This window comes from Cololabis saira, chromosome 21 (assembly GCF_033807715.1).
Source record: "Cololabis saira isolate AMF1-May2022 chromosome 21, fColSai1.1, whole genome shotgun sequence".
NCBI lineage: Eukaryota > Metazoa > Chordata > Actinopteri > Beloniformes > Belonidae > Cololabis > Cololabis saira.
Genome location: NC_084607.1, coordinates 10,747,608 through 10,768,271, shown reverse-complemented (window position 1 = coordinate 10,768,271; position 20,664 = coordinate 10,747,608). Strand labels below are relative to the sequence as shown.

The window sequence follows — 20,664 nt, the reverse complement described above, 5'->3', positions numbered from 1 at the left end:
GTAAGTTAGTTATTATTGCTAATACTTTTGCCTGTTTCCAGTTATTTCAGTGACTGTTGTTGGTTTTTCTTTCTTTAATGTAAGAGTTAAAACATTTCTTTCCCATGTGTGTACGTAAATGATTTAACAGCAGTGAAGAAAAAGGCCTGCTTTGTGAGGCCTTCATTAAACTTTTATTCGTTTTGTATCTGGGTGTTTCTGCTCTTCATTTTACTATAAACCAAATAAAATACTAATATGTAGCAGAGTTTACTCCTTTACCTTCCTGTTGGTGGTTTTTGCACCGTGTGTTGGGTCCAGCGGCTGTGAAATGCTGCTCAGTCAGTTTTGCAGGGTTGATCTGAATCTGATCAGATTTGATTCCTTTTGTGTTTCTGCTCCATGTGTTTTGCAGATGTTGATTTTGAACCATCAGCTGGTTCAAAGCCTACAGCATATTTCTTTCTTCCTGCCTTTGTAGTGTACGTTTGTTCTTTCTTTCTTCCTTTCTTTTTTTATTGAGAAGTTATATACAAAGAACATCAGACAAGTGCTCCAATATATGTAACAAAAAAATAAATGTAAAATTCCAGAGAAATTAACAGAAGTAGGGAGAATGAAACATAAACGAGTGAATAAATAAAATATGAAGAAAAAAAAGTAAATGAAAAAATAAGTAAAACGTAAATACAGTATTCATCTTTAATAAAAACTCATATCGGTGGATGTTATACTTTGTTTGGTGTCAATTAGTTTAAGGAATTTAATGTACTCTTTAAACTCAAGTAAGAAACCTTTAAAGTGGGGTGGAGTTTTGGAGTATTTACATTTGTGTATGTGAAATTTGCCATACAGAATGAACAGGTTTATAAAAGTGATGTAATTCTCTTCATGGACTTTTTCTTTCTTTGTGAGGTTCCCACGGGCCTGGGACTGACGTAAAAGCTGCTGACCATTGTTTTCTAAAATAACCCTCTGAGGTCATCATTCTCTTCTCTATTAAATGGATATCGTTTTTATCAGCCATCCTTTTTTTTTATTTTATTTGATTTATTTTATTTTTGTACATGTAAAAACAACACTTCAAGAGAAGTTTAAGAAAACAAAACAAAACAAATAATTTCATCCTTTAACACTTGATATCTTAATTTACATGTGCAAAAAAGGAGTAGGAAGAAGTGTAAACTTATTTAATCCTACCCCCATTCACTAATCATTTAACCCGTATTTATAAATACTCACACACTGTACTCACACTGCTAGATAACAGTATTATTATTATTATTATGCTATACTGTAATTATACTCACACACATACCTATACATACATACATACATATACATAGTTGAATATTTCTATATATTTGTACAGCCATGCCTATATAAATATTTATATAAATATACTTATTTACACTATACTGTCTCTATTAACTGCATCTGCTCTATATCTATGTATAATCAACACACACATATATATATACCCATACATATGCATACACCCATACATGTATATATATGTACCTATATATACACATGCATAGTACACATATAATTAGCTGCCCATTTCTGTACATAAATATAAACAAATCAGGTCCCTAAAGGCCGCCAAACCCCTTCCTCTTTGTACCTCGTGAACATCATGTTTTTATATTTGTTTTTAAACTGGTTCATGTTTGGACATTTGCATGTGTTTGGACATACTTCTTCTTGGTTTAGATGTTTTGCTGTCATTTTCGAGGTTTAAACATTAATCACTTTTTATGTCCCTTCACTTCCTCTTTTGGGCCAGTGGGCGGGGCCTGCAGCCGAGCTCGCCCGAACGTTTCCGATCTTCTCCGATCTTCCCCGATCTCCCCCGATCTTCCCCGATCTCCTCCGATCCCTCGAGAAGCGGCTGAGCTCCGGTTTGCGCTGCGCGTCGTCCTCTCATCTGCACCTCCTCGTCCCCGCCAGCGATTCCATCATGGTGGACATTCTGGTGCTGATGTTTTTCGCCATCATGGGCCTCGTCTTCCTCTCCTACATCATCTACATGCTGTGATGTCGAGGCGTCTGTCTCCTCGCTGCACGGAGGATGCGTGTTGCAACTCTCCTGCATCCACAGCTTCCATGATGGACATAGGTAAGGCTGTCTGGAGTAATTAACCGGATATTTTTCATGCATTGCCAATCAAAAATGATGATCGTACAAGTGACACATCCCTGACAAAGATCGCATGTACTACTACGTTTAATGTATTGTTCACTAATTTAATACTACCTTATATACAGGACTGTCTCAGAAAATGAGAATATTGTGATTTTCTGTAATGCAATTACAACAACAAAAATGTCATACATTCTGGATTCATTACAAATCAACTGAAATATTGCAAGCCTTTTATTATTTTAATATTGCTGATCATGGCTTACAGCTTAAGAAAAATCAAATATCCTATCTCAAAAAATTTGAATATTCTGGGAATCTTAATCTTAAAATGTAAGCCATAATCAGCAATATTAAAATAATAAAAGGCTTGCAATATTTCAGTTGATTTGTAATGAATCCAGAATGTATGACATTTTTGTTTTTTTAATTGCATTACAGGAAATAAAGAACTTTATCACAATATTCTAATTTTTTGAGACAGTCCTGTGTATCCTATTGTGTGGGAGTGTGGGGCTCGACGTATAAGACAACAGTAAATGCTCTTACAAAAACGAGCCATACGTATTATTAATAGGGTGGGATACTATGAACATTCAAATCCATTGTTTATAAAATCCCATATTATGAAATGTTATGATTTGGTTTATTATAAAATAATGCAAATAATGTATAAAGCTAAATTAAAGTTACTCCATGTCTGTGTACAACGGTTTTTCTCAGTACATGAGTCAAAATATAATTTGCGTGATGTTTGTAAATTTGTTGTGCAAAAAGCTATAAAAGAGACTAAAAGGAGATGTATATCTGTTGTGGGAGTTAAACTATGGAATGACGCTAACCTAGATTTATGAATGTGCAGCTCATTTTCGGTTTACACAAAAAAAAGTTTGTAGAGCAATCTTTGAAAGCTACAAATGTTAATGTTTATTTGTTTGTTGCTGTTCTCTGATATTTATATAAAAAAATGTCTTTACTACTATATATGTAAACCTCATTGGTCCTCCTTTTCTGGTTTAGTTTTGCCATTGTTTGTTTGTTTGTATGTACAGGACTGTCTCAGAAAATGAGAATATTGTGATAAAGTTCTTTATTTTCTGTAATGCAATTAAAAAAAAACTAAAATGTCATACAATCTGGATTCATTACAAATCAACTGAAATATTGTAAGCCTTTTATTATTTTAATATTGCTGATCATGGCTTACAGTTTAAGATTAAGATTCCCAGAATATTCTAATTTTTTGAGATAGGATATTTGAGTTTTCTTAAGCTCTAAGCCATGATCAGCAATATTAAAATAATAGAAGGCTTGCAATATTTCAGTTGATTTGTAATGAATCCAGAATGTATGACATTTTTGCATTACAGAAAATAAAGGACTTTATCACAATATTCTAATTTTCTGAGACAGTCCTGTAGGACAGGCATTAATATAAGAACTATGTTTCTGCCTGTGACTTTTTAGTCACTATTTTTTCGATAATGTTTGTGTTTAATGCTTGTAGTGTGATGTGACTGAATAAAGAATTGCAATCAATCAATCAATCAATCAGGTTGTGCAGGTTGTAGTTTTGTATTCAGGACCGTTTTGGGATTTCGTCAACGTGATGGTTTTATGTGTAAATGCTTCCTCTGTTTCAGATTGAAGGACCACAGGCCAGGATGCTCAACCTTCCAGCTCTCAGGTGCGAAGAGCCCAGAGGAAAGCACATGGAACCCAGAATCTCCACCTCCTCACCTGCCATCCATCCCCCTCCTCCATCCCCTCGGTTTATTCAATCCCCTAAAATGCTCTTCTGCAACCGACCTGATATTTCCAGCTCTCCACCACTGTTTCTCTTGAGAGCAGGAGCAGTTTTACTGTCTGCAGAAGTCCAGGATGTCCACGTGTGGATGAAGGGTGGTTTGAAACTAAAAGTGTAGAATTTGCCTTATTTTTATTGTTTTTAATAACACTGTTATGATGTGCAATTGTGAGTTTGGTGTTATTCCAAGTGTAATCAGCTCTTGGAGACCCAGCTCTCTCTTTGTTATAATTCAGTGTTGTTAATATGTTCTCCCAACATTGTCTACCGTTTAAAAGGTGACATGTCAGCACAAGAACTCAGCGTTATTGTTTATAACCTAGATGTATAATAATTATCTGTTTCCATTTTTGTTCCAGTTGTTATAAAAAGGAACTGCATGTAGGGATGGTTCAGAAATGCACATGTGCTTCACAGCTCCAACATCAAACCTCCTTTATATTGTTTATTTTATTGACATTATGTTTACCTGTGCAATGGAAATTTGCTGAAATCTTTTTGAAATTATTTATCAAACAAATAAAGATGATTACAGTAAATGCAGTTGCCTTATCACCTCCTTGCTTGTACTAAGAGAGATGCATTTTGTCCTGTTTATGTTTTTGACATAAGTGACTTATGTCAAAAACATAAACAGGGCGGCGTGTAGTCCTGCAGGTGGCGCTGTTGAGCTTTAACAGCCCTGGGAGACTGATGGGAGCTTTGGACCCGCCAACCACAAAAGGCGGGATGACATCAGTCATTTCCAGAGGTGTCAAAAGTATTCACATTCATTACTCAGGTAGAAGTATAGATACTAGAGTTTAAAAATACTCTTGTAGAAGTTGAAGTTTCATCTCAAGTTTTTTACTTGAGTAAAAGTATAAAAGTACTGGTTTCAAAACTACTTAAAGTATAAAAGTAAAAGTAATGTAAGGGGGAAAAAGCCATTAAGGACAAAAGCCATTGAAAATGAATGCATCTTAGTATAATGCAAATATATTAAAGAACCATATATGTGTACTATTGAGCATTAACATGTGTTTCAGAGAGCAGAAGATATAATGACTAGTTGCCTATAAGTATTGTAATGGTGCAAAAAGTCAAACTTCAGAGGCATGTTATCATTTATCCTAACCTTTATTGGAATGTACATCCAAGTTTAGTTGCAGGAATCTGAGGGAACGGATGTAAGAACAAAACTGGACAAGAACATCTGAAACAACCACAACCAAATTCACTCTATCTGGATGGAGCAATTTAACTGGATAGTTTTTTTTAAAGGCCGAAATGAAATAGAGTAACGAGGCTGTTTTTAAAATATAAGGAGTAAAAAGTACAGATAATTGTGTGAAAATGTAAGGAGTAAAAGTAAAAAGTCGTCTGAAAAATAATTACTCCAGTGAAGTATAGATAACCAAACTTTCTACTTAAGTAAGGTAACAAAGTATTTGTACTTCGTTACTTGACACCTCTGGTCATTTCTTAGTTGATGAAGGTTCATTTTGTTCAGTCTTGTAAAAGTGCATACAGGAGACAGACTCAGTCTCCTTTTGTTTGCACTTTATTTTCATCAAATATTACACTTAAATAACACATTTTCCACTTGAGTCAAATAAGATTGAGCTCAAATGAGTCAGAGCCAAACTTATAACCCTTTAGGTCCTTTTGGACTGTTGTTCTTTAGATATTTCTTCTTTTTTTTTTTTACCTCTTTTAATATCAGACAGAAGAAAAGCTATGACATCACATTTCTAAGTTTACTGTAATAAGCCCAAACCAGGTATGAATGACTGTGTACTCAGAGGAGGTGCTTTATACTTTTCAATAAGCTAGTGACTCAAAGTGTGTTTGGCTTATCTGCTGACCATGCAAGAGTTCATCTCAGTGATAAGATATTTTATGTTTGAAATATTAGTGTGCTATCTGCAAACATGCTATTATATCATTGCTACAGGCGTCTGTTGAAGGAAATTATCATTTCCACCGCTCTGTGAGAAAACAAAAACATAATTCCCATTACTGGTAATCTCATGTGACATGTGACACGCAACTTCCTATCCAAACACAACTTTATTTAGCTGACTACATCAGGTATTTTAACACAAAACTGATGAAAAAACACAAAACTGTGGCATCATTAAAAAAAAAATCCTTCATTTAGAAAATGTGAAAAATGATAATGGGAGGAGCACCTCCTGATTGGTGGACAATTAACCATAAATGTGTGCAAATCACAGTTAGGTAATGCTAAAACACAATCGATCATTTTCAGGTATTAAGATCAGTGAACTTATTCACTCATTAGGACTCAGCCACATAAAGGTCAGCAGCTAGGTAGATCTAGGTAGATCCCCCCGCCCCCAGACCACTTAGTTTAAGTTTCTTCCACATGTGTGCACACAGAGCAACTCTAGGAAATAATCAGAATTCCTCTGCTGATAGTATAATCTACCACTCTGACTATTACAATGCAGCCTCTGTTCCCTCCAGCACACACACAGACACAGACACACAGGCGCACATACACACAGACACAGACACCCATGCACTCACACACACACACACACACACACACACATACACACACACACGTGTGGTCATCCAACTTCAAACTGCATCTTCAGTCCAGGCGGGTCAAATGACACTGCAGTGAGCTGACTCCACAGAACAGGTCCTCCAATTCTATATGATAGAGAGCAATGCATTGTGGGAGTGGGTGGAGGGGGCAAAAATGAGTTTTCTGTGTGTAATATGCTTTATTGTGTCATTGTGCCCCCCCAGCCCCCCAAGGCCTTCCCTCGCTGGCCTATCACACTCCTGCTCGCCGTATCAGATCATGCCATAGTTATGTTGTGCGTCCACTGAATCACAATAGAGCAGAGCAGGTGTTCTTTTGTTTCTTGTTGAGTTTCCCCGGGAGTCGTATTTTAAAACTATGTTCAGTGATATTAGACATTTTTATGTGTTTATAATTACTTTAAAAGGGAAAGAAATCCACCCATGGAGCTGTGAGACTTCTTCTAAGCTGCCGGCAGCATTCCTCACTTTTCCCAAAGCGTTTCTTTTCTTAAACATTTGAGAAAATCTGACGAAACGCTCACGTTGTCATATCCAGCAACGTCCCAGATGTAAAGCGTTAACAATAACCAGGGTTTCTGCAGTTGGGATGTCTCTTTTTCTTTTTTTGTTTCTTCATCACCTGCAATGTTTTTCTTTCTGCAACATTTCTCATTTCAGAATTTGCACAGCTGAGTGAGGCGGTTAAGGAGTCTTCATGGGAAACATGAGCGATCACTCACTGCAGCAGGACTAGAAAAAAGGGGGGAAAAAAGCGAGCAAATCGGGCTCATAAATTCCAACATTTCATCGCAATATATCCCCCTGGAATGTAGTGAACATGGCAAATGATGTATTGCCCTGAAAGAGTATCTCTGTGTGGATTTCTCTTTCTGAACCTGAGGCTGCACAACATAAAAACCACATGACAAACTCCGGGTTTATTATAACGTCCCCCTTCAGCACCACCTGTAACCTCCGGCGAGTTCATGGGGAGAGAGTGGAGCTGTCTGGAATAAAATGTAATAACACAATAGCTGGAGACAGAGAGAGAGAGGGGAGGGAGGGAGGGGGCGGTGGGGATAGAGACAGAGCAGATAAAGAAAAAAGGAGACATAAAGAAAAAGTGGGAGGGATGGAGGGAGGGGGGTTACCTCTGTGCTGAGCCATGGCCTTCAGCTGTGGAGTTCCTGTTGTTGTGGGGTGGGAGTTTCCCTCTGTGCGGGCAGAGGGAAACGCCAGAGGATGTCTTTTTCCTGGCTGACCAAGAATGCCCGGGGCCTTGAGGCCTTTCCTCCCCTCGTGTGTGTGCTTTTCACATTAATACCCTCGTCGTGTGTCGTTGTCTGTGACGCAAGCCTCTCACCGGTCCTTGGCCGATTTTTTAAATTTTTTTTCTTTATTTAAATCTCGAAATACAATGAAAAATTAAGAACAAAGGCAATATACAAATACAGAGATTCCAGAACCAAATTGAAAAGAAATAAACAAAAGGATATATATAAAGGACAAGACAGTTAATTAAAAAGATAAATAAAAAATAAAAACAGCATAATGTGCGAGAGTAGGTGTCATGTAAACAAATTCAGCGATTTACAGATGCCGATGGTCTTTTGTGCCTTTGTGTTTTTGATGAGTAGATCGTCCTCATATATTGTTCAAGTTCTTTTTTTAAGTACAAGGAGTTCAGGCTTTCTGTGGATGACTTTGCACTTATGTATGTGAAACTTTGCTAAAAATAAACACAGATTTATAAAAAAAGAAAGCATCCCTATCTTTGTGATTAAAATTATGAAAACCAAAAATAACATTCTTAAAATAAAGATGAAAATCAGAAAAGACAGAATCAGCAATATACTTGTGGAAGTCCCTCCAGAATTTATAAGTGAATTCACACAACCAGAATAAGTGAGAATATGTTTCAAGATGCCTTTGGCAAAAAGAACAATTAACATCTATATCATTCTTAAATTTTGATAAATATTGTTTTGCAGGGTAGAATTTGTGTATCAATTTAAAAGAGATCTATTTCATTGTATTTGTTAGAAAGAATCTTTGTGGTAACGGCCAAACTTTTGTCCACTCAATATCTGTCACGAAATTGACCCAATAAAATGTGTGCTGGTGGGATGGAAGTTAAACCATCCTGAAACAAGGCTCTTACTTTGGCATTCGGAAGCTTACCAGATGAGAAGCAAACACTACCAAGAAAAGACGGTTGCATGATGGAGGAGGAGAACTGGCCGGCGTGGCTGATGCGCCAGGCTCTCCGTGGTGCGGGGACGGCGGGGTTAGTGGGTCGGACTACACGTCCCGACATGCGCTCAATGGCACAATGGGGGCGGGCGGGGCGTGCGTGCGTAAATCCCGCCAGCCAATGGCTTTGTGCGCGCATCCGTGGTTGGTGCGTTGCACGGCAGCTGTTGTCAATGGCAACAGAGGTTTGCAGGGAAGCATGCACTGCAAAAACTCACAATCTTACCACGAATATTTGTCTTATTTCTAGTTAAAATGTCTCATTTTTTTGTCAAAAAATCTAATTACACTTAAAACAAGAGTCATTACCAGAAAAATAACTTGTTATTTGACCATTTTAACCTGTTTCAAGTAAATGTTCACTTGAAATAAGTAGAAAAATCTGCCAGTGGGACAAGATTTATATTTTTTTAACTAAAAATGAGACATTTCAACTAAAAATAAGACAAATATTCGTGTTAAGATTTTGAGTGTTTGCAGTGTGAGCTGGACAGCTGGTGGAGGGGGGATCACATGGTCTCCCTGCAGCCAATCCGCTCCCTCCTCCCTCCTCCCTGGGATGGAAAGAGAGGAGGGAAGTGGTGACAGAGAGGGAGGGAGGGGAGGCGAGGCGAGGGGCCAACTTGCACGGGGAACGAGTGAAAGAGCTGGTGAAGGAAAACGGAGAGCTGGGAGTCTCTCCCCTCTGAATGGTAATCAAGGGAATATAGGTGAGAATCCCCCCGGGTGCCCTGTTTCCCCCCCACAGCCGCTCCAGCAGCCACCCAGAGCAGCAAGAGGAAAAGAAAAGGGGACCAGAGACGCAGGTTTAGTCGGATGGCTCCAAGTGTCAGCCTGGGAGCGACGCGGAGAGGACGCACGGACGGGATTTCTGCCGGGACCACTGGAACAAGGACGCAGGGAAGTGAGGACACACTCAGCCGGGGATCTGGTGCCATGACCGGGAGCAGGAGGGAGGAGGAGAGTCGCGTCTGAAACCATGGACCAGGTGAGGAGGATGGGAGGGATGCGGGGATGCGGGAGGGACGCGAGTAGTGAAGGGGACGTGAAGGGGACCGGCACCTTTTCTGATTCATGCATGTACAAACACACCCAGCAGCAGCTCCTGGTATCTGCTCCAAACATCCATCATCACCCCCCGTTTCCATCCCCTTAAGGCAAAAACAAACAGCGCATGCAGCGTGCTGCTCATCCTGCGATGCTTTTTACGCTTCTTCCTCCCGGCACGCATGCAGGAGGAGGTTCGGAATCGGAGGGGGGCAGTGATGAAACCTGAGTGCCAGGCCATGGAGAGATGACACAGATCCAAACATCCCTGCTGCCCAGGTTTAAGACCGATATTTGGGGGGGAAAGGTGGACGGAGGACGGAGAGCGTAAAGATGTAGGGGTGTGGTTGTCGTGAGGCCACCAGCATCCTCAGAGATCAGGTGTTCATTTCATTCACAGGCTGCTTTGCAATAGCCTGTACTCGTGTCACATCCTTTGCAGAGAGTGTCATCACCTGTTCCGCCTGTTTGCTCGTCCGAACTCCCCCCTGAGCGGGGTTTGGTCGTGTTTTAAGGTTTGGGTCGTGAGGTGCAGACAGGTCCAGCGGCAATGATGGATGTTTCTTCAGAGGTGGGAGAGTCTACCTCCTCCTCCTCATCCTCCTCCTCCATCCACGTCTCCCCTTCATGCCCTCATTGCACCTCAAGCCCGTGTCCTCTCATTGATTACCTCATCCCACCCCCCTCCCTCCCTCCCTGTCTGTTGCTCCGTGTCATCTGAGGTGGAAGTGAGCATCAGGTCTGTGATGAAGGGGAGCACAGATTAGGAAGGGGGGGTGCAACACCCTGGCCCAGCCCTTCTGCTGGGGTGAATTATGCATGTGCTCACATCTCCTGCATGTGTGCGGCTGATCACGTCCGGGTTGTCACCCTGCTCCCTATAGAGATGATGTCATCACTGGGCAGTCTCAATGTGTATCTGTGTGTGTGTGTGTGTGTGTGTGTGTGTGTGTGTGTGTGTGTGTATTTGGGTGTGTATGGGGGCAGGTGGATTTAAATGTGGCTTTGTTTTGCGTGCTTCATTAATACACTGCAAAAACTCAAAATCTTAACAAGAATATTTGTCTTATTTCTAGTTAAAATGTCTCATTTTTAGTAAAAAAAAAAGACTCATTACACTTAAAACAAGAGTCATCACTGGAAAAACAACCATTTTCACCTGTTTCAAGTAGATTTTCACTTAAAATAAGTAGAAAAATCTGCCAGTGGAACAAGATTTTTTTGCTTGTAATGAGAAGATAAATCTTGTCCCACTGGCAGATTTTTCTACTTATTTCAAGTGAAAATTTACTTGAAACAGTTGAAAATTGTCAAATAACAAGTTATTTTTCCAGTGATGAGTCTTGTTTTAAGTGTAATGAGATTTTTTTGACTAAAAATGAGACATTTCAACTAGAAATAAGACAAATATTCCTGGTAAGATTTTGAGTTTTTGCAGTGTATCTTTACTTAATTTGGCCAAACGAGGCAACTCACGTCTGAATTTCCACAGTTGCCTCATGTTTTATCTGGGCTGTGACCTCACCGTCACACACAAGGAAACTCACAAGAAGAGGAAGAATAGCTCGTGTTGCAGTATCTCCCACAGGAAACCAAAAAAAACCTATTTATATGTTTGTGAAGTGCTGCAAGACGCGCACACGCCGCGGCCTTGGCACGCTGTTGAGGCTGGGTTGTAATGGATGGAGCGCGCTGTGACGTAATATGATTACAGAGCTTCCTGTTCATCATGTGACCGCGTATTATTGTCATCTGGCGATGTGGCTGTGAGGCTTTATCTCTTTCTGTGTTTCCTGCTCTTACAGTAGGCGTGCGAGCAACATCCAAGGACCTGCTGTCAGATGGAGGTCCAAACACGCGCCCGTGGATGTAAACACGGCCATGCAGTGTTTACTATACACGTGGAAAGTTTAACCTCACTGTCATGCAACCTCTGAGCTGCTCTTTGTGCTTCGTTTTTCTGTCGTGTAGCGTCCTGGACAAGGACAGACTCAAGGATGAGGAGGGCAGCGATTCATCATCTAAAGTGTCAGCGTATCAGAGGAAAAAGCTCTTACTCTCGGATTAGATTAGATTAGATTCAACTTTATTGTCATTACACATGTACCGGTACAAGTACAGAACAACGAAATGCAGTTTGGCATCCAACCAGAAGTGCAACAGAAAGTATTATAGTAAATACAGATTATAAAGTGCTATACAAGAGAGTGGCTTAAGGCCTGACCTGCACTATAAGTTAGACCAAAAAAAGTAGACAGATGAATCCTTTCCTCTCAATTGCAGTAATGACCTGCCCCCTGCCTTGCTCGCGGGTTTAAGTCCCCCCTCGATGGACGTGTCTGCATTTACAGGTTTAAAACAGTTTCCACAACAGGACATGTGCGTGGAGGGGATTGGAGTGCCGACCGGGTCATTAGTGCTCCGTGATCAATAGTCATTAAGGCAGATGAGAGCCGACCAGCGGCCACGCTGGCGTTTGGGCGTAGAACTACACGACCACATCCATCACATGGAGCTGATTGGGTTGTCTCTTCTAAAAGCCTGGAATTCATAAAAGCTCGAGGAAAATGACTTCTGTGGATGCTGCTGCCTGTGAATCTCTCTGTTATTGTCCTTGCTTGCATGCAGCATGGATGCAGCTTGCATGCAGGCCCATTTGAAGTGTCCCAGCAGTGGAGGGAATCCCTGAAACCCTCCTGGATGAGCTGCATCGACCTAAACAACGTGACGCTGTTGTGTTTAAGCTGCTGCCTGCACATAACCCCCCCCCCCTAAGGTCCAGTTATTGGGAGTCTGACTCTCACATGTGTGTGTTACAGCTTGCATGCATGCATGCGTGTGCGTGCTCGTGCCTGTGTGTGTGTGCGAGCCTCTGTGGCTCCGAGCCACAGTTATCTTGCATATTGTTTTGTCTGTTTCCCATAGATGTGACTGAAGTGGAATGCAGTCAGAATTAGCTCGGAGCCAAGCGACCGTGCAGCGGGATGTTTTATGGGACTGGAAGTATGCGCGCCTGTGTGTCAGAAAAGAAAGGGTCTTATTAAGTTACAGCGGAGATAGTGAAAGGGACCGTGAAAGACAGCAAGTGTGTGAGAGGAGTGGATAAAGGAGAAAGAATGAGTGGGGAACAGGTGGTCTAATCTGAAGCCCCACCCATGACACCCTGGGGCCCCCCTGTCTTTGGCCCTGCAAACTTTTGCGCTCTTAGGAATTTCTTTAACCATATTGTCCAGAGCGGTGGGCGCTAAGAAACTCTGTAAGAGTGAACTTTGTGTTTGTATTTGCATCTTAACAGGAATTCAGTGGCCAATGCTGAGCTGCAGGAGCGAGGAAGGGAATTGTAAATAGAAAATGAACCAAGCCAGAGAATCTAGGTTTCTAAATTGAGGCGAGGGAAAAACAGTCAGAGGTCTCCTGGGACACATGTGAGACATGAAGCTCTGGGACTCTGATTGACCCCAGGCACCAGTAAAATGTCTCGGTAATAGATGACGCATGCAGGCTGCTCAGCCGTGCAAGAAAAACATCTCTGACCACGATTACGCTGAGATGGAGGCGGGAGGCTTAAACAGGACATGTGCTTCAGAGCGCTACTTGTAACACGTGGATGCAGCATCATTCATCTGCTGTCTTTATCGGCTTTGCATTTCCAGAAAATACGTCTCTTACTTCTGTTTTTCTGCATCCTCTTTGTACGATAGTGCACCGCCTAGTCCAGGGGTCGGCAACCCAAAATGTTTAAAGAGCCGTATTGGACCAAAAACACAAAAAACAATTATGTCTGGAGCCGGAAAAAAGTCTTGTATAAGCTTTAGAATGAAGGCAACACATGCTGCATGTTTCTATATTAGTTATAACTGGGGGAAGATTTTTTTTTTTATGCACTTCGAGAAAAAGGTTGAAATTTTGAGAAAAAAGTTGAAATTTCGAGAAAAAAGTCGAAATGTCAAGATTAATGTTGAAGTACAATCTCAAGAAAAAAGTCGAAATGTCGAGAAAAAAGTCGAAATGTCGAGATTAAAAAAAAGGAAAGGAAAAAGGAAGGAAAAAAGAGAAAAAAGGAAAAAAGAAATAAAAAAAAAAGAAGAAATATTTTTAAAAAATTAAAAAAAGAAGAAACAGGAAAAAAAGGGTCAAACATGTTTAAAAAAGCTCCAGGGAGCCACTAGGGCGGCTGCATGCGGCTCTAGAGCCGCGGGTTGCTGATCCCTGGCCTAGTCAATGCATCTTGTGATTTCCCAGCTGAAGATGCTGAGACACAAGGGAATAATTTCAGCACTTTGTTATACCTGCAGGGCAACAAGGGAACTGTCCCGGGCAATGAACTACCACGTCCGTCTCCTGGAGGTAAACATCTTAGTGCTGGACCTCAGAAAGAGCAGAGCCGTGTCTGCAGATGGCGGCTGTGAAGGGGGCGTTCCCCTGCAGGGGTCAGAGGTCAGCCGGTGCGGTTAAATACCCTCCTGTCAGCTGCACTTTGCATCAGTCAGAACCGTTTCGGTGATGACACAGGATGAGCCGGGATAAACGGAACATAAACAGTGGGATGAGCTTCGTCGGTGGGTGGACATCTAATTAGGAGCGTTTTTACTGCTCAGTCCAATTTACCCTGATGGGATAGGTAGGCGTACACAGTGGTCTGTGATTGCATGGGTCTGTCCCGGATCTTCTGAGTCTCCGAGCAGCTGACTTCCCCGTCCAGGTGCTGCGTGAGGAGCTCCGCTCTAATGAACCGCTGTCTGGGGGCATCGCAGCTGCATGTGTGTAATGAACTGGGCTTCGTGTGCCACTGACCTATTGGCCTATTTTCTAAACTGCTGCTGTTGAAACATATTTCACAGTTTTCCACGATATGAGCGATTCGCCAGCAGGCCCGGTTCTACGAGGGTGCTTAAGCATGCATTGCATCCTCAGTTTATGTGTTTGCATGCACAGTTGAAAAGACGTGAAAAAAAACTGACAAGTGCGCGCGCGTTAAGCCTCATTTATGGTTCTGCAAGTTCTGCAAGTCGACGCAGCCTACGGCGTAGGCTCTGCGTTGGTGTAACGCGGAACCATAAATCAGCCTTCAGTGTACGTCACTCATCTGCGTCCAGCGCGCAGTTTCTTGCACCAGCAAGACGCTGCTCTCTGCTGCTCCGTTAACACAAAGTAACGATGGATATTCGGAAGTGGTTCAAGCACAACCACGCCAGCAAGTTAGACAACGGCGGTCATGAGACAGAGACTCGATCTCAACTTGACTGGACCACACAGGTTATATTTATTTTTATTATTTATTTTTCTATGTTTTATTTTTGCAAAAACTCAAAATCTTACCAGGAATATTTGTCTTATTTCTAGTTAAAATGTCTAATTTTTAGTCAAAAAATCTCATTGCACTTAAAACAAGAGTAATTACCAGAAAAATCTGCCAGTGGGACAAGATTTATCTTCTCATTACAAGAAAAAAAATCTTGTTCCACTGGCAGATTTTTCTACTTATTTTAAATGAAAATCTACTTGAAACAGGTGAAAATTGTTGTTTTTTCCAGTGATGAGTCTTGTTTTAAGTGTAATGAGATTTTCTTTTACTAGAAATGAGCCATTTTAACTAGAAATAAGACAAATATTCTTGTTAAGATTTAGAATTTTTGCAGTGTAGATTGTCTGATGGGTGAGGTAGCCCAGACTAAAGCATTTTCTTTGTTCTGCAGCAATATTGCTGCAATAAAGCATTTGAAATAAACTTTAAATATTCTTGTTTTGCTAGTATCATTCCGCTTGAAATTATGGGAAAATGCATAATTTAGTGTTGAATAAAGTGCCAGGCATGTGCACCTCTGATCTGAGATGCAACCCTAGTCATAATTTTCTGGAACCGGCCCTGTTCGCCAGATCATCCCATACCATCTTTCTTCCTGCCCTGCGATCTCCCTGCAGTTTCCCAGCCTGTGCATCAGATCATATTTTCAGGTGGATTTCAATGCTGTTCCTTTTAAAGGCACATTTCTGTCACATTTCATGCTCATATTACATCACTGGCTCACCATAAATCCTGTTAAATCCCACAGATTTGAAGACAATGAAAAACTCAGCGAGCTGCTCTCATCTCAGCCACATCTGAGCACAAGTTAATGCGCCATTCCCGCCTTTTCTTGCACACACTGAGCCTCCTAGTGGCGCCCACACGCAACTGTGGCTCAATGTCTGCCTTTTTTTTTTTTATCAGGAGGATTATCTGTTCAGGGGAATCTGTGCAGAGAGCTGCAGAGGAACAGATGGTTGTCTTTTTTAACCGAATTCAGCTTACAACAACAAAATGTTTGCTTATGTTGCGTTTTTTTGTTGAATATTTAGAAATAACAGGACAAAGACAAAAACCTCTCGGGCTTGCTAGCAAGCAAGGATGACAGCAGGAAAGATACAGCAATCCCATGTTTATGTTATGCATTTCTCTAGTAACATATTATATTAAATCAGTATTTTGGTGTCTTCAAACCTTGTTACGTTGACTCTTGAAATTCCTACACAGTCTGGTTTTAAAAGGGAGCAGTTGTTACCTCTGTAATTAAATTTTAGTCATATCTATAACAGAATTACAGAAGTATGTAAGTTTCATAAACCCATATATCTTTTGGCATCTGTCAGAGTTTTCTTCTGCTGCCGTCTCCAGTCCTGTGTACGGAGAACACGCCGCTTTAAGGCCATGTCTAGACAAACTTATCTCGGAGTTTTAAGAGCGGAGAAACGCTGGGATTAGGATATGATCCTGCTCGGGCGAACAGGATTATTTAGTTTACTATATACACTCTCAGAGGTGTGGCTGGAAGCTTCTGTCGTACCGCAAAAGCTCAAAAGTATTTAAATCTGAAGAAGACTTTTGTTTTGTCTTGCTACGAGGACGAGGACATAACGATATGAAAATGAAGACTGAGCACTGAATTAACAAATGACACACCTGTAACTGCTGTATGTTTTGATAAATATATAACTCATTTTATTTAACCACATGAATATCTATTGATATGTGTCTCACGGGAGTCCAAGCCAATGAAGCTGCAAAAAATATGGAAATAAGTCTTGTCATTGTAATGGGTGGCTCTTTTTGTAGCAGCAAAACTGCTGTCTGCCAGGGCAGAAAAACAGATTAAGTCTCAACTCAACCATTTGACTAGAAAGCTAAATATTTATTTTTTTTAACTGTTAAAATATTTGAAGAATTCAAAGAATTACATCAGCCAACCTGAAATGACCTAAAATAGTCAAATCTATCTTTGTCCAGTCATATCAGGTTAAAAGATTTTCCTGAAAGGACAACAAAAGGACATTTTGTCCATTTTTGTGCGCCTGTGTCTGTATTAAGGAAGCCCGGCTAATCTTATTATAGCCAATCTGACTTTATGGGATTTATTCAAGGATGCTCGTGACTAATCAGTGACCAGCAAAGAAAGGTGATGTAAATATTTGTGCTTATATCAGATGAACCGTTTCCCAAATGTGTTTTGAAGACGCATCTCATTCCTGGAGCGTAAGTCCATTGTCTGGCCGCGTTAGGAAGCGGAGCTGTGAAAAGTAAAGAGGCCGTCCTGTGAAGTGGCGGCCCGCAGGAAGGAAACCCACTGAGCTGCTACTGGAACCGTGAGACGGTGTTTATTTTCTCCCTCCGTCTCTCTTAGAAGACATTTCAGGGAAAAGAAAAGGAGGCTGCTGGGGTGTCCGTGGAAAAGAATGTGTGCCGAGCATTTATAGTAACAGCAGACATTTATAGATACGCTGGAATTCCCTGAATGTGATTCACTTGCCGCTGTCCTCCGTGTTTGTCTGGCGCGTCGAGTTGTGCGTTCATGTTGTCATTCAGCGGTCATTGTGCAACCTGCCGCACCTGAATATCCGTTATTCTCCTTGTTAGTCACGAGGCATTTCCTTCTCTTTGTTGCTCTATCTAAAGCACTCCCACATGGCTGCTTTAATCAGTTTCGTCCATGTTAAGGCCTGCATGTGTGCCAGGAGTTAAACTTTGGGGCTGAGACAGAGTATCAGAGTCTAGAGAAGGACGGGACTTGAACAGTTGCAGAATAGCATTCAACAAAATGCATAAATGCAGCAAAAGTTGAGTGGATATAAATGGTTGTTTCAGAGGTAGAATCGTAGGATGAGTTTAAACCAAATAAGTCACTTTCTCCGCCTCATGTCCCCTTCAACAGCTCTAAACTGCCCACGTTTGAGAGGATTCAGTGTGCATGATTGTAATCATTGAGAGAGTGACGAGTGAGGCGGGGAGGAGATTATAGTGAGACGTAGTGATGGGCGAGGCAGGTCAAGAGGTCACCACAGACCCTGTAGAGGACCAAAGATGGCGAACGGAGAGCAGAAACGCTCCACTGCGGTCCATGCTGCGTTGATCTAACGTGATAGAAGCTCCTTCTTGACTGTGTTTACAAGAACAATCAGCTCTAACTTATCATTTCTGCACAGGATTTCAGTTGAGCAGCAGCTGTTCTGTATGAATATTTTCTGTAGTGGGCGACCGATAATCGGCCGTGGCCGATTATCGAATTCGATATTCATAATTTTATTAATAATCGGTATCGGCCCCCCCCAAAAAAAAATCGAAAATAAATTTCTTTTTCTTTTTTTTTAAGAAAAATTAAGAAATTTACTGAAATACTGCATTTTCTTTTTGTATTAAGAATGTTCAACATGCTCAAACTTAAGTAAACTTAAGTAAATATTTGCACTTAAAAAAACAACCTGTGTAGCCATTTTCACAACCTGTACTGTTTGGTTGTTTGTCATGTGTACTAGTTAGCTTACTGTTACTACCTCCAAGTAGGCACTTGCTGTGGTTTGGGTCTGGGAATTGGGAGTATTGTGCCTGACTGTTCTAAAATTGAGGCTGTTATTCCTCTTAATTTGTTATTTTTTATAGGCAGCTTTTTTATTTTATGTAAAGAGAAAATTCACTGTTGTTATTTTTAATAACTGAAATGCTGCTTGTTTTGTTTGATGTTCCATAATTTGCACTTTTGATGTGTGAGCCGTGCGAAATGAATATTGCTGTCCTTCCTAGTTAAAGCAATAAATTGCTCACCATTCATTTAAATTAATTCTTGTATTGAAATTTGTTTTCTTCCAAAAAGGTAAAAAAGGGTAATAATCGTATCGGCTGATATCGGCTATCGGTCTTTTTGATTTCCCCCTAATCGGTGATCGAAATAATCGAAAAAAAGGCTGATCGGTCGGACACTAATTTTCTGACGGTTTGTCAACTTTTTGCTATTTAATCGTTTTCCTTCGATTCGGTTTCAAGTAATTTGATGACCATGCAGACGCTTGGATGTTGCTCGTCATCTTGTGTTTTTATATCATCTTTTGCGATCTATTCGTGTTAAACTGTTTGCGTCTTGTGCTTTTCCTTCAGTATTAAATCAGAGAGTTTTATGACTTTATGACTTCCTGGTCGCTGACAGTCTCCACAGACACATATATTAATGTTAAACAAGGCAAAAAAATTAGAATCAAACCACGGATGCTGAGTTGCATCTTTGAGGCCACCTTCAGCTTTTTCAACTTTGTTAACCTCTTTTTATTCTCTTTCCCTTCTCTAATTTTAATTTGATCTCTGCCTGAGTTTAGACACTATAAAGACTGTCCTAGAAAGCCAAAACTAAAGTATTCTTATCTGGTCATCTTAGATTTTCCCAGCCACCTATAGGAATAAAGTGTTCTGATACACAGTTGAATTGAGTAATAATGTGCATCCTCCTTTCAGTAACTTCCACAGGTGCTTCTCTCCCCCGCCCGTATTGTATAATTTCCCTTTGGGGATTAATAAAGTATTATTGAATCAAATCGAACTGAACTGAGTTGCATTCATTGGATTTTCAGCTGTAAATACTGATGCAATCACCAGCCAACTGCACATGCAGAGTTTAATCATATCGCTCCTCAAGGATCCATTTAAATGATCCCCTCCTTGAATTCTGCAGTGAAATGGAAACTTCCACAGATGTGCGTCGAAGCCGAGCAGGAAACATCGTTTCTCAAGCCTTTTCAAACATTTTTTTTAAAGCCTTCTTAAAAGACGTTGTAAATCTGCTCCTTCAGGCGTCACCTAAAGAAATAACATTTTAAAACCTCGTCTGAAAATATAAAACCTCTCATCGGTCCAAGCAGCAAATGGGATCAAACTGAGAAGGCGAGTGCTCCGACTGTGAGCATGCAAACCTTTCGGCGTTGGTTTCTGCGTGTCTGTGCAGTACAGTTATCGTGCCTTTCTTCTCCTCGGCGCTGACTGCTCAGCTGTTTCCTCCTCTTGTGCCAGTTGTCTGGCCAGACAAAGAGGGCCCCTCTGTCTGTCACGCAGGGAGGGGGGAATTTACAGCTCCGACTGGAATCCACACAAGACCCGGGGTCGCCGCTCTGCCCTCCCCCTCAAATTGTCCTACAACCCCCCCCGCCCTCCCGTCCCTCCCGTCCCTCCCGTCCCTCCCTTCAAAGGAGTGCCACAGAAGCCTTCGTGTCAACAGGCAGCCGGAGACAAAAACACAGCAGAAACACTCAAATGTCTTCATCTAATCACGTACATATGAGCAGAGGTGGACAGAGTACTCAACCCCAGTACTTGAGTAAGAGTACAAATACTACTGGTCAAAATTTACTCCGTTACAAGTAAAAGTAGCTCAGTCAAAATATTACTCGAGTAAGAGTAGAAAAGTACTTGCTTTTAAAGGTACTTAAGTATCCAAAAGTAAATGCTTTTAAATTTACTTTGAGTAAAAGTAAGAGTAAATTTCTTATTTTCCACATCAGTAAATTACTATATTTTTTCTAAATTAATTTAAGCATCTTTTAACTCTTGTTTCTGAGAATTAACTCTTTGAAACCAGCTGTTGAGTTGTTGAAAGCA

At 40.9% G+C, this 20,664-nt stretch overlaps 1 protein-coding gene and 1 long non-coding RNA gene across 3 annotated transcripts in view; both read left to right on the top strand.

Annotated features, from left to right (window-relative positions):
• Positions 1 to 1,866: 1,866 nt before the first annotated feature.
• On the top strand, positions 1,867 to 4,471 carry LOC133422283 (uncharacterized). Its single transcript, XR_009770731.1, has 2 exons — positions 1,867 to 2,101; positions 3,769 to 4,471. It is a non-coding gene; the product is annotated as an uncharacterized LOC133422283 (long non-coding RNA).
• A 4,906-nt stretch (positions 4,472 to 9,377) lies between these two features.
• Positions 9,378 to 20,664, top strand: part of arhgap23a (Rho GTPase activating protein 23a) — an 87,364-nt gene continuing 76,077 nt past the window's right edge. Inside the window, exon 1 of one of the 2 annotated variants that reach the window (XM_061712259.1) lies at positions 9,378 to 9,714. In XM_061712259.1, coding sequence (XP_061568243.1) covers positions 9,706 to 9,714 — 9 coding nt within the window. In that variant the 5' untranslated portion in view covers positions 9,378 to 9,705. Of the gene's footprint in view, positions 9,715 to 10,000; positions 10,053 to 20,664 lie in introns of those variants that run through there. The other variant, XM_061712260.1, reaches the window with a different exon arrangement.